The 16,288-nt window shown below is 57.9% G+C and overlaps 2 protein-coding genes across 2 annotated transcripts; one reads left to right on the top strand and one right to left on the bottom strand.

Annotated features, from left to right (window-relative positions):
* The first annotated feature begins 8,099 nt into the window (after positions 1–8,099).
* On the top strand, positions 8,100–10,364 carry CDC42EP1 (CDC42 effector protein 1). The gene is made up of 2 exons (XM_086610894.1): positions 8,100–8,541; positions 9,565–10,364. Exons 1-2 carry the CDS (start codon positions 8,100–8,102, stop codon positions 10,362–10,364), a joined length of 1,242 nt encoding a protein of 413 aa, XP_086467020.1.
* Positions 10,365–13,330: 2,966 nt separating this feature from the next.
* Positions 13,331–15,502, bottom strand: LGALS2 (galectin 2). The gene is made up of 4 exons (XM_009986579.2): positions 15,497–15,502; positions 14,958–15,040; positions 14,507–14,666; positions 13,331–13,477 (listed from the first exon to the last, which is right to left on the bottom strand). The coding sequence occupies exons 1-4, from the start codon at positions 15,500–15,502 to the stop codon at positions 13,331–13,333; spliced, it is 396 nt and encodes a 131-aa protein (XP_009984881.2).
* Positions 15,503–16,288: the final 786 nt, after the last annotated feature.

Here is a 16,288-nt window from a genome sequence, read left to right as displayed (position 1 = left end):
GAAGAAGGATGAAAACATTTAGGATAGGAGGAGATGGGCAGAGGGAGGGAGGCAGCTTGCCAGCACGCCTGGGAACTCATCCCTACCTCCTCCTGGGCTTCGGCAAACCCTGAGGCTTTGAGTTCCCAGCCCAGCTCCCTCGGGGAAAAGCACCCCTCACCCCCTCTCCGCAAAGCCCACAAGTGGGACATAGTCAATCCTATCCCTTCAGCCTCCCACAGCTCCAGGGAAATGGGGAGCTGGAGGAATCAGTGGGGGAAATTAGAAATGGGTTTTTACAGAGGTCGAAACACCTTCTTCTTGCGTGAGTGGGTCTAATTCGATGCTGCTGCCTGTACAAGGATGCCAGGAACTGCACTGGCCTCATCCCTCTCCCCGGTTATCACAAAGGCTATGGGCACGGAGCAGAGAACCTGCAGAACAGCCCAGAAAATGGGCTGAGCCTGGGCCAGCACACCCCTGGAGGTGCTGCCGGTGGAGAAATCATCCCGGTGAAGAAACTACAAGGCATGAGGGATGCAGTGCCCACAAAGCCAGCTCTGGCGTCAGACCAGGGACGTGCTGGGCAGACACTGGGTGCCTCACACCTATCCCTCGCCCCGGGGTGTCACCTCCTGTCACCACCCTGGCTTGCTCACCCTAAAACCAGCTCTGCCTCCGGCACATCCCTAAGGCACTGAGACGCAGGCTGGAGGCAGCACAAAGGGCCACAGGCTGGAAGCGGGGAGGAGGGACCTGGTGGCACCAGGGTGATGAGGAGCTGGATGAGGCCACGCTAGGATGTGTGGTGGGGTGGGGAACCCCATGGATCGCTTTCCTCATCATAGCAGGGGTCTGTCTCCCACCTCACTGCCAGCAGTAATTCCCATACCCGCGCGGTATGCACCCTCGCGGCCGCCGCGAGGAGAATGGAAACATCTGGAAGTCACCCGCAAACGAGCGGCGCTCCCAGTTAATGAGGAAATATGAGCCGGAGACCCTGGGCAGCAACAGGATATCTGCTTCTTTTGCGCTGAGAGAGGCACCCCCTTCCAGCCAAGCCCTTTGCCTGCCCTTCTTCCCTGGGAAATTTCCAGGGATGGGGCTCCAGGAGCAGCTCCAGGAGTCAGAAATTTCCCAGAGAAGAAGGGTAGATGGGAAGGCAGTGAACAGAAACAGCAAAGAATAGAAACCCAGGGGTGAGCACCCTGTCCCCAAACTGCAGTGTCCCCATCACCCTCCCTCAGCTCCCTCCAGGTGCTGGAGAAAGGAAGAAGGGGGTTTTTCTTCTCCAGAGGAAGTCCTGCATCAGCCTCCATCAGGCATAGGGTCTGTGAGCAGGAGGGGCTGCAAAGCAAGGTGGGAAGAAGGACCAAGCACCTGGAGATGTGGGGCGGAGACCTCAGCCCCCTCCAACCTCCTCTCCATCCCTGTCACACTCAGCCATCCATAAGACCTTGGCTGCACACACTGGAGGGATGAGAGCCGGGAAGAAGGGGGGCACAATTTGCACATCCCTGTCTTTGATGTTGTAGGAATCAAAGCAAATCCTCAGCTGGGAAGGCTGCAGGGCCACTTGTCTGCTCCCATGATAAGCCCAATGGCCGGTCTACCTGTAATGGTGAGACCGGTACTGCTGCCTGGGGCACAGGATTACACATGGGATGAAAGGTTGGGGTGACTGAAGGTAAATGAGGTAGCCAGGCATCTGTGGTGATGGGGCTGGGAAGGGTCCAGGTGTTAGCTCCTGCCCAGGGCACCCATGGGTGGTACAGTGGCTCTGCAGCACCGTCGAGCCCCACAACCACTTCTTGTTTATTGGCCGAGGTGGATAAACAGGCTGGGAGGCAGGATTGTATGGATTCACTTTCCAGGCAGCTGTATATGAAAGTAGGGGGACTCGGGAGGGTGCAGCCCCTGCTAGGGAACAGCCAGAGAGGCTGTGCCACCTCTGCTCATACCCAGGCAGCCAATGACCAGGATGGATACTGAGTCCCGGAGCCGGCACGTACCCTGGAGGTCTCCAAAGCACTTCAGTGCCAGTCCCAGAAGGACAAAAGCCACAGCCTGGATGGCATGGCTGCAAGACCACAAAGTTTGGGGAGGGATGCTGAAGAAGGGGTATTTCCAGCCACTTTCCTGGAAACGGAGCCCATCCTGGCCTGGATCACCGAGATGCTTGGAGTAGGGCAAGGAGGAGGAGGAGGAGGTGGTGGAGAGCCGGCCGCCCTACGAGGAGCCGAGCGTGGCCCCTGTCCCATCTGGAAGAGATTTGTTCTGCATTCCCTGGCGGAGGCGGTTGCCGTCGCCTGGGCTCCACTCCCCGCCGCAGCCCCTGCTGCAGGGCACAGGGATGGGGGTGAGGGGAGCGTAGGGGTGTCCCTCAGGCTGAGGGGGAGGAGTGCCCTGGCAGGCCATGCAAAGGGAGGAGCCCCAAAGAAAGGGTCTTTTCCTGCCTCTCCCACCACCCCCGTTGTCTGCCTCTGAGCAGGACATGGAAGGAAGAAGAGATGCCTAGGATACCTCTGGCAATCAGGGAGGATGCAGGTCACGATTTCTGCTCCTTTCCCTGTCAGTGGCACAGCTCACCCCTCCTCAGATCTGAGCTCCCATCTGCCTCCAAGACAGACCCACTTAGAAGTACCACCAAAATGCAGTCTGTGTGCTCGTAATCCCTAATGGAGAAGATCACCACAGAAGGAAGAAAACCCAACTATCCCATTTCACAGAGGAGAAGTCTGAGGCCGAGAGGCTGAGAATGGTGCCAAAACCCTATAATTGCTTAGCAAACCTCTGAGCAATAAGGTGTTCCTGCCCAGGCACCCTAGCACGAGCCACCTGAGCCTAGCGAGAGGCCAGGCTCCATTTTGACATCTCCACTGCAGACATCTTGTCATCCCTTCAACCAGGCCCTGCTTAACCCCAACAAGTCTCATCTCGCCTTTGCCAGCAGAGACACCTCCCTTCCCCTCCACAGGGCCCCAAATAGGTGCTTGTGCCTGGCCGAGCGCTCTCCAGCAGAGACATTGAGTATCTCCTGGAGGTCATGAGGGCCACCGATGGCACTGGTGATGCCGTGCCCCACAAGCAGGTTGCCCCTTATTGGCACTGATAGGGTCTTCTGCCCTGTGACCGCCACAGTCAAGGCAACGAAACACGATGCGAGAGGGATGTGATGTCCCAGATGTAGGCAGAAATCCTCTCTGGTGCCACCAAAGAGCGTCTCCTTGAATTCATCCATGGCCACCCCCTCACCCTGCTCTGACAGTGTGCTGCTTATATGATGCTTGTCCTGACCCCATAACGCTTGTCCTGACCCGATAATGCCCATCTGGCCCACATGGCCTTCAGGGAGGCTGTTATCCTGCTAACGCTCAACCCAACGCTGCCCACAGGCCCTGACATGACCATGCACCCCCAGACCCCATCCCTGGTTGGCAGTGCTACACCATGGGCACCAGGGACTTCCCATCCAACACGGGATGGGATCATCCCATCTGATAGATTTGGGGTCACACACACAGGGAACAAACTCCTTTCCTTTGCCCCCCAGCCAGGCTCCCCTGATGAGGTTAGCCAGCAACATGGGCTTCCCCCTTCCCCCAAATCCATCAAAGCAGGCACCCAGGAGTGGGAGGCAGCTGATGCCGGAGGACGGGAAATGGCATTGGGGAAGTGGAGAAGGTGGGGGGAGTGGCAGAGAAGTTCCTGAAGTTTTCTGTCCTGGATAGCTGGAATAAATCTCATTTTCTCTGGTCTCCTTGCTGAGGCGAGGATTGGCTCAGCAGTGCTGCAGCCCGCCCTCCTCCTTCCCACGTCCCCTCCCCGCCAGCTTCGCTCCCTCTCTCCCGTGGCATCGGGGCGTCAGCCTGGGAGAGCCAGCTTTGGGGGGGACTGCTGTGAGAAAAGGGGGGGGCACATCTCCCCTTTCTCCCTTTCCTGCACTGGGACGCAGAGCCAGTAACCCTCAGAGCAAGTTACGGGGGCCCACGGGGAGCGTCTCCCAACTTTTCGGCCAGAGGACAAGAAAAAAAATAATAACCCTGTTTCGGACGAGGTAAATACTGAAAGTTTTGATTCCTCTGTGTGGAGAGCTGCGGGGGGCAGTTCAGGATCAGAAGGAAAATGGTGGAGAGGGTGGTAGAAGAGGGGAGAAGTGGGAGGGGTGGCAAGGCGATGGAGACAGGGAGGATGGCAAAAAAGAAAGGGAAAAGAAGGCAGGAATGCAACAGGAAACCGGGAGGAAGGAAAGTGGGAGCGAGGAGAGGAGAGACAGGCCGGGGCAGGGGGGGCTAGGAGAGAAAGGGGGTGAGGAGGGGGTGCCAAGGATGGGCGAAAGCAGTGGGGAACCCCTGTCCCACACCCTGCTCTGGATACCTCTCAAAGCCCCGCAGGCTCTCGGGTGCCTCAATTTTGGAGGTTCGGAGGAAGAAAGGGAGGGCTTTTGGGCAAGGGGGCAGGGAGAGGATGGCTGGAAATCACCCGCCTGTGGAGCCCCGGCCTCTCTCCACATCCCAGCACATCTGCTTGGAAAAATACCCTTGTTATACAGAGAGATATAACTATCTATATATATCTGTACATATAAATATATCTCAGCCAGCAGCACTGGAGTCAGACTCAGGCTTGTCCGCCTACTGCCCGGCACTGCTCCAGGGGAGCTGGAAGAGGCCCAGCCCGACCAGCCAAGCCCCTTTTCCCCTTCCCCAAAACCCTGTCCCTGCCAGCTTTCCCCATCCCAGAATAAAGTGACCCAACGAGGGAGCCTCTGCCTCCCTTCCTCCGGGGAAAGGGAGGTTTTTCCGCACTTGGGAAGGCTGGGAAAGCTTTCTCGGCCGCCCACAGTCATTTCCAGCCACTCTTCCCACTGTTGAGACCACCCCAAACATCTTCTCACCCTCTTTTTCAGTATGTCCTCTTGGGGGGGGGGGGGGGGGGGGGGGGGGGGCGGGGAGTGGAGTAAGGAGAGGAGGAGGAGGGAAGAGGCTGCTCTCAGCAGCTCCAGCCAACTAGACATCTGGATTATTTCCCCCCCCCTTTCTGGTTTCCGCTCTTCCCAGCAAGCAGAACAGCTCTAGCCATTCCTGGCTAGTGGAAATCCAGTGGAAACCAGCTGAACTCAGGGGGGAAACGGGGGAGGCCGGGCTGGGAGGAGGAAGAGGAGGAGGTGCTGGCGGCTGGTCTTTGAGGGCAGGGGGCTTCCCAGGGGAGGCGAGGAGGGAGTCGGGGAAGGGGAGGTCGAGATGGGCTGTGGGCTTGCTGTGCCAGGTCTGGCAAATGCAATGGGCTGCCTGACGGAAGTGGGATCTGGACGGATGGGTGGCCAGGCAGGAGGTCCCCATGCCCAGTGGAGGAAAGGAGAGAGCACGGGTTACCCTTTGCCCGCAGAATCACGAGTTTCCCTGGCATGGAGGAGTCTGCTTGGGCACAGGGGAGGGCTCAAAGGGGCACAGCCGGCAGGGAGATGAACCAGGGGCAGAGGGAAGGAAGAAAAGGGGAAGATTGGAGGGAGAAAAAGCCCAGCAGGCCTGTCAGAAATGTGCCATCCAGGTAGAGTTGGGCATCAGCGGCCTCCCTCCCTCCCTCCCTCCCTCTCTCTCTCCTCTCCCAGCACCTGCTGCCTGCCAGCAGGCAGGGAGAGCTGGGGGCCAGGAGGTGCTGGCTTGTGTCACTGTGGTGGACAGGGGACAAGGAAGGGGAAACACTTTCCTCCTGCTCCTGAATCCCAGCTCAAGAGTTCTCTAGGCAGGAAGCAGGGGGATGCTCTCCTCCCGCATCCCCCTTTCCCTTGCCTCCTCATCCCATCCCTGGGGTGATGCCAGACCCAGTTCCCCGCAGGGGTCTGCAGGGCAGCTATGCTGTGGGGGAGACCTGAGGTAGGGAGAGGGTGTCCACTCTTCAGATGAGCCCTGGCCAGTGCAGCACGTCCCAGGTCATGCAGGCACCACTGCTGAAGGGCATAGTCCTCACTTTGGGTTTTGCAGCAGCTCTGATGAGCAGAAGGAAAGGAAAACTTGAGGCTGTAACTTGCCTAGTACCCTCTCCTGGGGTCACACGCCTTCCTGGGGAACCCAGGAACAGCTGAAAAATGGGGTTGCATCTCTCTCCCTGTGGTCCCAAGCCCCCGTTGTGCTGCAGGGACCACCCCGGGAGCTTTCCTTGCACCCCAGGAGAGCTCTGACCCAATGTCTATGGGTGGGATTCTGCTAGAGGAAGGAAATTGCTCCCCAGTTGTCCTCCCACCCCAAATCTGCCCTGTGCCTAGTCTGTCCCAGCTGCAAGGCAGCACAGTGGGCAGGGTGAGCCAGGGAGCTAGGGGCCAGCAGGAAGCCAACCTGCCACCCTCCTCGTCCTCTCTGCCACCGGCCACTGCCACCCCATGAGGCAGCCAATGGTGCTGGGAGCTGCCGGGGGAGGTTTGTTTTCCCTTTCCCAGGCATCAAACCCTGGCAGATAAGAGGGGCCCCAGGTGAGCAAACAAGGCCAAGGCAAGGCGAAAACACGTGTAGCCAGCCAGGAGAGCAGCTCCATGCCCAGGGCTCCCCCTCGACAGAGGACTTGCTTCCCCAGCACTGCCTGCCTGCTCCAAGGTGACCCGGGGACAGGGGAGGGAGGCGGCAGCAGCGAGACAGACGGAGCCACACAGTGATGGGGGTCTTGGCGTGTAGGGAGCGAGGGGTGGGAGGCTTCTGCGTCACCTCTTGGCATGCTGCCCTGCGCAACCAGCCCTGCTGAAGGGACCCAGCTCCATCCTGTTCCCCTAGCCCCTAAGCGGGGACTGAGGCCAGGGAGGGACACGTCCCCAGACAGGCAGTCAAACCACTGATGACCTGAGGTGCCCCGTGCCCCAAACCTCTCCTTTCCCCAACCTGCATCCTCCCTCTTGCCACACACATGGAGAGGGAATCTGCTGATCTAAGTGTCCTCCCCGCTGACCAGGAAGGTCATCGCCCTGCTGTTGTGCGCCCAGTCGCTGCCTCCCCACCTGCCCCCCAGCACCTCCAGGACCCACCTGAGTGCAAGGACCCATCCCACCTTCTCCTCTGACCTCGAGCAATCCCCTCCCTTGCCGTGCCTCAGTTTCCCCTGCCTGCAAAGCAGTTGCCCTGCGCGCACCCCTGGCTCCCTGCCACTCCCACGCATCTGCCCAGCACCCAAGAACCCAGCCAGAGGAGGACAAACAAACCAACACACAAATATTGCCTTTTCCCTCCCCGCTGCCCCTCCTCCCCCAGATGCACCAAGTCCCCAGGCCCAACCCTCTCCCAGGTTCATCTGAATAGCAAAAAGATGGGAGAGGTTTCTCACCCTGGGGGCCTGGGCAGCTGGGCAGGGCACAGCTCCGCTCCAGGAGGAGAAGCTGCCTGGGAGGGAAATCCTTAGCCTGTGTTGGGTCCAGTATGGGTCCAGCCAAGCTGTTTTGCAGGCAGAGGAAACTGAGGCACGCCAAGGGAGGTCAGGGGAGTGAGGGACAGCACGTGTTTTGGGGAGGAAGTTTTTTCTTCCTCCCCAAGAGGAGGGCCAGGCGAGGGGGACAGCCAGTAGCGACCCCCCACCGTTGCTCATGCACCACCTTTAACTTCCCCAGCCAGTCTCAGGGGTACAGCCGACACGGTTGGGAAAATCCTTTCCAAGGGATTCACTGTTCTTCTAATCTTGTTTAGGTGGCAGACGAAGGGACCGAGGCACTTGCCCTGCCAGCCCACCCCAAGCTCCCATCACCCACTGCCCCATCCATGACCAGCTCCCACTCACCCATCTGCAGCAGAAGACGGTGGATTAACCCCTAATCCCACTGCCAGACCCAGCTTCCAGTGGCTTCTGCAGCACCTGGGGTGACCACAGTCACCTTCTGGGGACACCTCATCACCACTGTTCTCGCGCCAGGGACATACCTGCTGCGGGTAATTACATGAACGTGACATAGTGCAGGGAAGCAGGGGGACAGGCACCCTTCCTGCCTGCTGAAAGCCAAGGTGACGTGAGCCATTCCCCCAAGAGCATCGGAGCAGGAGCGATGGGGAGGCCGGGGATGTGACAGGCCACCCCAGTGCTGGAAGCCCGGCGTGGGCTGGTTTTGGAGGCTTTTTCAAAGGCGAGAGAAAGGTGAGGGGTGCAACATGAGCCTGGGGAAGCTACCGGTGCTCAGCTGGGTGTCAGGCTCCCATGGCAAGCGGCGGCTGAAGTCAGAGCTGACGCCGGACATGATCAGCCCGCCACTGGGGGACTTTCGGCACACCATGCACGTGGGGCGTGGCGGGGACGTCTTCGGAGACACCTCCTTCCTCAGCAACCATGGCGGGGCTGACACTGCCAAAGCCAACAATTTCTTCGCCCGGACGCTGCGGCACGTCCGCCGGACGCCGCTGAGGAGCCGGGGTGGTGGGGGCCAAGCGGTGGCATCACCCGCCCCCCCAGCCGTCTCACCCATCATCAAGAACGCCGTCTCGCTGCCACAACTCAATGAGGGGACTTACGATGGCAGCAGCAGCCGGGGCTTGACCAGCAAGTTCTCCTTCAAAAGTGCCTCCAACAGCTTCTCCAAAACACACCAGGCCTACGGTGAGTGAAGCGCGGGGCAGAGGCTGGCACCCAGGCACAGTGCATGCTCTGCAGCCCTTCTCCGTCACTCCATGCCTCAGTTTCCCCACTGAGGGACTTTAGGCTCTCGGCAGCGACAGGACATTTAAGAGTCCCCAGTCCTGGTAATCCCTGCAAGGAGGTAACCCTCACCTTGCTTTCAACCACAGTCCTTGCTCCTGCACTTGGAGGGTCTCCTCCCAGAGTGACTCTCAATGTGGGGCATGGATACTTTCTCCTCCTCTCCCCCATAGCCCCACACAGCTGACAGCCTGTGTGCAGTAGTTGTGAGGGGGTGCCCCCCATTTCCCCCCAGCCCTATGCCTTCCCCATGAGCAGCCTCTCTGAGGAAGCCAAGAGGGTGCTGGGACAGTGGGGCAATGCCCACACCAAGGTTGCAAGGTCAAGGGGAGGACCCATGGCACGGCCTTCCTGACTCCATACCGATTGTTTAACCCTGTCCCTAGCTGTGCCAACCCCTCCCATCTCCACGTGCTCCTCAAGGGATGCCATGTCCCCCTTCCCTGTTGTGCCCACATCCTTCCCTTCTGGCTGGGGACCAAGAGGGACCTTTGGGGAAGGGTTGCGGGAAGGATGGGATGGGACAGCTGGGGGGCTCTTCCCTGGCCTCACAGCACTGGGCTGCGGCTCAGCTCTTCCCCAGGCAGGGCGGTCTGGAGCAGAGGGTCTCGGTGGGGTGACCTGCAGCAGCCAGGGGAGGTGCTGGGCGCGGAGGGTAAGGTAAGCTGAGGCAATGCTGCCATCTCCTGGTCCCACCACCGGCATCCCACTAAGCCCAGAGCCCACCTGGAGACCCTCCGCTGTAACTCTGAGCTTTGGAGATGTCCATACAGACACTGGCCTGTCCTTTAGAGGCTGGTGCCAGTGACGGGCGCATGACCTCCATCACTTTGCTGGCAGTGTCCCTCGTCCCCCGCAGATGTAAGGCAGGCTCCCTCCCACCCAGCCGTGCCACCCTGACCAGCCATCCCTTCTGCCTTGCAGGGCTGGAGTCTGGGTTTTGCACCATCCCTCGTGTCCCTCGCTTGGAAAAGGCCCAGGAGAGCACCTTCCCCGGGGAAGCAGAGCTGACGCGCTCAGACTCCCTCCTCTCCTTCCGCTTGGACCTGGGTCCCTCCCTGATGAGCGAGCTCCTTCAGGTGATGAGCTTCTCCGAAACCAATGGGAGTGAGGTGGGGGATGATAGCCCAGACCTCCTGTGTGGTGAGGGGACCAAGGACGGGGTCCCTCCAACATTGGGTCCATCCCATGGAGAGGACAAGGCAACATCCAGCTTCTGGGACCGCTCCGGGCAGAGCAGCCTGTCGGGGGCCAGCTCGCTGCCAGGACTGTCGGTCCATGCCAATGGAGAGGCACACGCCATCGAAGGCACTGGAGAGGACCCTGCCTGGGCTTCAGGGCCAGGGGCAGCACCCAGAGGGACCCCGTGGCAGGGCCACTGGAACGACTGCACCATCGAGGCGGGAGAGTTTGACCGGGCAGCCCAGGTCCTGGCCCGCCATTACGGTGGGACCAGCACCCCACGGAGCTCGGAGAAGGGTGAGGGTCCCCGGCAGGCCCGGACGCAGACCCTGTGGGAGAGCCCCAGCAGCAGCTCATGGCGGTCACAAGTGACAGGGGAGAGACAGTCCCCCGACGCCACCTGGAACCAAGGAGAGGAGGAGGAGGAGGAGGCCGAGCTCTCCAGCCTGCAGGAGGGGTACGTTGGTGCCCGGAGGGGGCGCAGCAATTCCTTTGAGTACGCTGATGAGGACGAGGAGGAGGATGATGAAGTTAAGGTGTGAACAGCCATCCCTTCCATCATGGCCCCCGCCAAAGGCACTGGTGCTGGGGTCTTCGCCCTCCTCCCTTTCCCCTGCCGTCAGGCACCAGCACCACAGGCAGACCCAGCGAGAGACCTCCTTGCCCAGCAGGGCAGGAGAGAGGCAGGAGGAGAGCCTGTCTCCCTAGACGCTCCCCAGGGCTGGGCCAGGCCACTGCAGGGGCTGGTGAGGGCTGTGCATCGCAGAACCGAGCATCGCGGTCTTCCCTCGGCCTCACTGCTGTTAGACACCAAAGGGACATTCCCATGTACCAAAGAAACCCTAAACTCTTTCCCACCCCACCCCATTCCGCCAGCATCCTCTCTCCCATCCCTCAGCCTGGCCCTGCCAGCATGTCCAGAGATGTGCCCCATCCTCTCACTGAAGACCCCAGCCGGCCTCTGCACTAGCACGAGTGCCCTCCCAGAGATATTCCCACCAATAAGTCTGGCATGTAGGGGATGGGTGACTCCCCAGCTCCAGCTGGTGCAAGACTCTCCCAAATGGCACATCTGTCTACCTGGGGAGGTCAGCTGGGGGTTCGAGGTGCAAGCAAACCCATAGAGCTGGGCTTTCTCCTTTCCTCTCCTCCAAAGTAAGTCGTGAGCTCAGCATTCAGGAGGTGAGAGCACACACAGGGATAATCACAGGGGTCTTTCCACTTGCCTCCTGCTGCTGAGCATCACTTAGGCCAGCTTCTTTTCTGACCCCCACCCTCTCGCAGCAGGGAGGGGAGAAACTTCTTGGCTGGCTGGAGGCAGAGGCGAGGTTGTCAGGTCACCAAATTCTACGGTTCACACCCCAAAAACCCCTTCCTTTCCCCCACCTCAGAACAAGGAGACTCCCTCTCTGCAGCTGCTCGGTCTGCACTGCCTCTTCCTTATCCTTGCCCCCACTCCCCACATGCACCCCTCTTTTTAGCATGCCCCTTCCAAGGACAGCTAATGTCTCTTGCTGAGCAGCCCTGGGCGACGCGGCCACCCTGGAACGAGCTGCCCCCCACGCTGTCCCGCATGCAAACCGGCCCTCACAGAAGCGCCTTTGTGCCATGGTGTGGAGTCGAGATGCTCAGGGGCTGAGGTCAGCAGAGGGACCCTCACAGGACCCCCCTTGTTCTCCAGGACAGGAGGGGGTGTGCAGTGGGGCAAGATGTTGGGCTGTGGCTGCAGGGCTCCACTCCCACTCAGCTCACCCACCACCCATCTGCTTTTGGCAAGGAGCACTTCAGAGCAGAATAAAGAGGCTCCGATGTGCACGCGTGTTATAAGTGAGAGTGCCACTAGCAGTCAGGCCACGGAGGCTACGGGCAAGCCCACCTCCCCCAGTAGCCAGCAGTAGCAAGCCGGGGCAGGCAGTGGCTTCAAGGAGGCCCCAGCTCTGGCCACTGGCACCCAGCAGGATCAGCCTTCACCACCCCTGCTCCCTACAGCACAGGGACTCCAGCTCTCAGGATGAGCTCTCCCCGCCCTCCGCTTCCTAAACCATAAAACAAGCTCCAGACCAAAGACCTACATCTGTGGAATATCCTTTCTGCCTCCACTCTGTATCCCATGCACTTATTATTGTCCTTATTAAAGCAGTTTTGATACTAGCTTCTCCTCTGGTGCCTCCCCTCAGCTGCAGTGACCTTATCATCTTCCTTGCCATGTCTGCCAAGGCCCCAGCCACAAAATCCCATTCTCTCCACTCTCAGCACCTCTGGGATTCCTGGATTAACTAGCCCAGTACTTTGCTGCTCACCGTGGCTAACACACAAAGAAACCTCCTACCCACCCAGCCCCACGTAGCACACAGGAGGTTGCAAAGCTTCCTCTCCAGCCCAGCAACAGTTCATCTGCAGCCTGAAGCAGATCGTTACTGTTCCCAAAGCTGTCTTGGCTACAGCCCTCCCAGCCCACCAGATCTGCCAGGCATCAGCGGGACAGGTGAGCTGGGCAGCAAGGAAGCAGAGAGGGATGGCAGAGGCACTGCCACCTCCCCTTGGACCAGGGTCTCCATAAGATGCTCTTCTACTTTGCTCTCATCCCACGCAGCCTAAAGTGCCCTGATGTTTGCTGTCAGACATCAGTCTCACTTAAGACTGGTGAGACACTTTTTAATTACAGCAGTGGCATCAGATAATCAGCAGTAATTGCCTGTAGTCCCGTGTGAGGGACACAAACTGGGAGGTGCTGAGCCACATAACCCAGCCCAAACACTGTCCTCCCTCTCCACTGCCTTCCTCTGCCTCACTTTCACTGAGTAGGGTTCGGTGTGGAAATGTCAGAGTAATGGGTAACCCAGCAGGAATGTGCCAGCAGGTAAGTGAGGTGAGATAAGGGGGAAAGTTGGAGGAGACAACTCCTTATCGGTGGCAGGAATGTTGGTTGGCTCAGGGGCACACCTGTACTGCCTTCCTGGTGCCACCGCTTCAGGTGGTACCACTCCTGCAGGAGGGCAAGGCACCCCTTCCTCCTGCCCACTGGCTGCAAGAGCAGCCAAGAGGAACCCATTAAACTCATGCCCTGAGGTTCCCAAACCTAACATTTAATTATGCACTTTTGTGGCACCGAATGTCACATCACTCACGTCAATGCTTTTGTTCCCCAGCCTTCCTTCCAAAAACTCGGGTGCAGGAAGAAATGGTGCATTGTGAAGAGATTACACAACCATTCCCCAAGCAATCACATAGTGTCCTTCTCCTCCTCCTGAACCCTACCTGCAGCCTGCTTTGTCCTACGTACTATTTGTTCAACACCACATCCTGGTCTGGCCTGGAAAAGCACTTGGCGTTATCTGAGAGCTATTTCCATCCAACAAGGGCTCCTTTCATGTTGGTGGAAAAACCTTGGGCTTTGTCAATGTCTTGCACGGAGCCACAGAGCCAGAGATCTCACAGAAGCCAAAGCAGCTGGAGCAAGAAGTCTCCCACTGCTTGGGTTTTTATTAGAGCTAGGAAGTGATGCCCATCAGTCCAGCTTGAAGGACGTGACCCTGAAGCCTCCCTTGACACTCATGTAGCTGATCTTGTCATAGCCGTGCCGGTTGGGGAACTCCACTTCATGTCCATCGGGTAGTTTCACTTGGAATTTGCCTGCCAGCATTTCAATGACAATCTGGGAGAAGATAGGGAAGGAAGGGCAGGAATTGGGTACAAGGAGGAGATAAGGAGATGTGCAGGCAGGCGCAGGTGAAAGGCCTAACTGTTGAGTGCGAAGGTCGGACCTGGTCCCCACAGCCTTAAATAAAGTGCTGGGGGTTGAGCTGAGGGTGACGCAGGAAATGAGCAGTTGACATTAAGGATCTGAGCTGGTATCTAAGACTATGATCTGGGGACAGGATCTTTCCTGGGGCTGATTCAGCTACTCAGGTTGTAAACTCAGAGAAGTCACGCCCACATGTGTCATTATATGCCACATGGCTTAGATCGGCTCTGAATAGGGTGGAATAAACCCGACACCCCAATGCCCTCAGCAGCTCACCAGGATCTGGAAAAAGGAGCTTTTCTGATAAACACGCACAAGCAGACAGGACAAGAATGCATCGCTGATCTCTGCAAATTAAAGGGATCGTTCCCCAAAGCCATCACCTCACCACCCCCTTCCCAGGAGCCAGCCATGACTGAGGAAACAAGCTTCCTCTCCACAGCAATAGGAACAGTACTGCTCCAAAATGCAGCCCTGGTAACGTCTCAGGACACCAAATGGGGTGAGACAGCAGCTAGGACAGCATCCCCGGCAGGAGGAAAGGGAGGACAGATTGTCAGCATAGATCCAGTAGTGAGGACAGAGGAGCTGAGGGAGAGGTTTTTGGACACTGCTTCAAATTCTGGGTTGCCTTAAAGCTTGTGTTTGCATAGGAGGGAATCAGGGAGAGAAAAAAGTTAGACAGTGGCAAGATCCTACTCCTTGGAGACCCCTTCATATGTGCCCCTGGTGCACTCACCTTCCCAGAGGAAGCATGGAGGCTTTGAAGGAGGAGTGGAAATCAATCAGAACCAAAAACCCAGAGGATGGAGGACTGTTGGGAGGGAGCAGGAGGCATCGAATGGGACTGGGAGGACTGAGGTACAGGAATCTGCTAGTCAGGGGCTTCCCCCCACCACACACATGCTCCACAACCCTGTGCAGGCACAGACCCCTCACCTTGATAGTGGAGCCCTTGGAGAAACAGAGGTGGTTATCACGATGCTCTGCCTGCCAGGCATTGCAGCACCTGGAGTTGAAGACGATGACAGACTCATTGAAGCGGGGATTGAAGTGAAGTGCCAGATCTGAGGAGCTGCAGCCAAGATTGATACTGAAGCTGTGGGTGAACAGGAGGAAGGTCAGCCACACAGGCAGGACAGGGTCTTGGAAGACCTGAGATCCAACACACAGCTCTGCACCTAATTCCTTCATCAGCGTTGCAGGTGCTTAATGCCTCTCGATCCCTCATTCTGCTCAGGAACCGGGGGAGTTTGCACGGTGGTGGCATAGGGTCTCCCCTAACACTGAGCCGTGCTCACACTTTTTGTACCTGGCGACCTTGGAAAATCACCTCCCTCTGCAGCCCACCTCCAGTCCTGGCGAATCAAGGTGGTTTCTTTGTACTTACCCATCAGCATCATTTGATATCTTGCCCTTGACCTTCAGGGTGTCCCCAGTCTTCATATCCAGGTTGAAGATTTCAAATTTTTCCTAAAGCAGAGAGAAAAATAGTCCATGGGGCTCCTGCAGCCATTCCTTCCCCACCACTGCAAGTGACACGGTACTGCTTGGAGAAGATGTTCCAGTCAGGAGAACATCTACTGTTCTCAGCTAGTGTTCCTCTCTTTGACTAAAACCCTCCGTGTTTGCAGTCTTCCATGGGCTGCTCACTCAGTGAGGGAAGAGTGGGCCAAGTGAAGCCAGCAAACAAGAAAAGACATCAGAAAGAGGGGAGAGATGAAAACAGGCTTGTCCTCAGCAGAAAGAAAGGAGACCATAAGAGCAGAGCTACAAAGAGGGTTAAAGCAGAGGGGGACAACCCAGGGTTTGGTGAGCAGCAAGAAATGAAGCGGTGAGAGCAAAAGTGGCTGTGGCTTGCTGGTCCCTTGCTCAGCCTCACTGAGCTGGGGACTCTGGGTGACAGAGGACAGGAGCAGCAGCCCTTACAGCCATCTTCCTCAGAGGGCAGAGCAACCAGGCAGGGAGTCACCAGCAGTTTAGCTGAAAAACACTTTGCACGGTGGATCTTAAATCTCTACACTTCCTTGTTGCTTACACATTAACAACACTCCCACCTCCACAGGACCTCACTGGCTGTTATTAGCTAGGAGACTTTAATCCAGAGAAACAGCTTCCCTATGTACACTTCTTCTCATTAGGGACTTCAGGAGATTGAACCAATTCCCAGCATTCTCAGTGGGCTCCCTGTGGAGGGACCACCACACACAGCCCTTAGTGGTACTACTCCAGCCACTGCATAGGACAAGCATCTTCCCAGCTGGCCATGGAGGTGTGACCACCGTGCTCAGTTCTTTCCCGCATGTAAGAGCTCAGCCAAAAGAAGCACCCCAGCTCCTTCCCCCCTCGTGCCTCTAGATTCACTCCAGCTGTGTGGATTGCACTAGCAAACCATGGGAGCTCTCTGCAACCTCCCACCTAAGCTCCACCAAGACTCAAACCTTTTAGCTTGAGGAGCCATGGACATCAGATTCAACAGCCCCATCTTCGCTAACCCTGAGAGCCAGGAATGTTTTCCTGACAGGGGAGCATCATCCCTGCTGTCTTCTTCCCACGTAAGAGCTACAAATCAGTAGACAGTGTCCCGGATTTGGCTGAACAAATTGGTGGTGTTTTTCCAGACTCCGGAAGTCAATGGGAAAGCGAGAAGGTGGAGGAGGCCAAAGCTCAGGAGACTAGCAGTCCTCCAGCCCCCCCTCCCAAGCCCTGCAGAGAGCAGCT

This window comes from Tauraco erythrolophus, chromosome 4 (genome assembly GCF_009769465.1).
Source record: "Tauraco erythrolophus isolate bTauEry1 chromosome 4, bTauEry1.pri, whole genome shotgun sequence".
Lineage (NCBI taxonomy): Eukaryota > Metazoa > Chordata > Aves > Musophagiformes > Musophagidae > Tauraco > Tauraco erythrolophus.
The sequence above is the reverse complement of the archived record's forward strand: the minus strand, read 5'-3'. Positions and strand labels throughout refer to the sequence as shown.

Coding starts and splice junctions, on each gene's coding strand:
- CDC42EP1 (XM_086610894.1), top strand. CDS start 8,100: ATGAGCCTGGGGAAGCTACCGGTGCTCAGCTGGGTGTCAGGCTCCCAT. Junction 8,542..9,564: donor CAAAACACACCAGGCCTACG/GTGAGTGAAGCG, acceptor TCTGCCTTGCAG/GGCTGGAGTCTGGGTTTTGC.
- LGALS2 (XM_009986579.2), bottom strand. Junction 14,667..14,957: donor ATATCAAATGATGCTGATGG/GTAAGTACAAAG, acceptor GTTCACCCACAG/CTTCAGTATCAATCTTGGCT. Junction 13,478..14,506: donor CCAAGGGCTCCACTATCAAG/GTGAGGGGTCTG, acceptor ATCTTCTCCCAG/ATTGTCATTGAAATGCTGGC.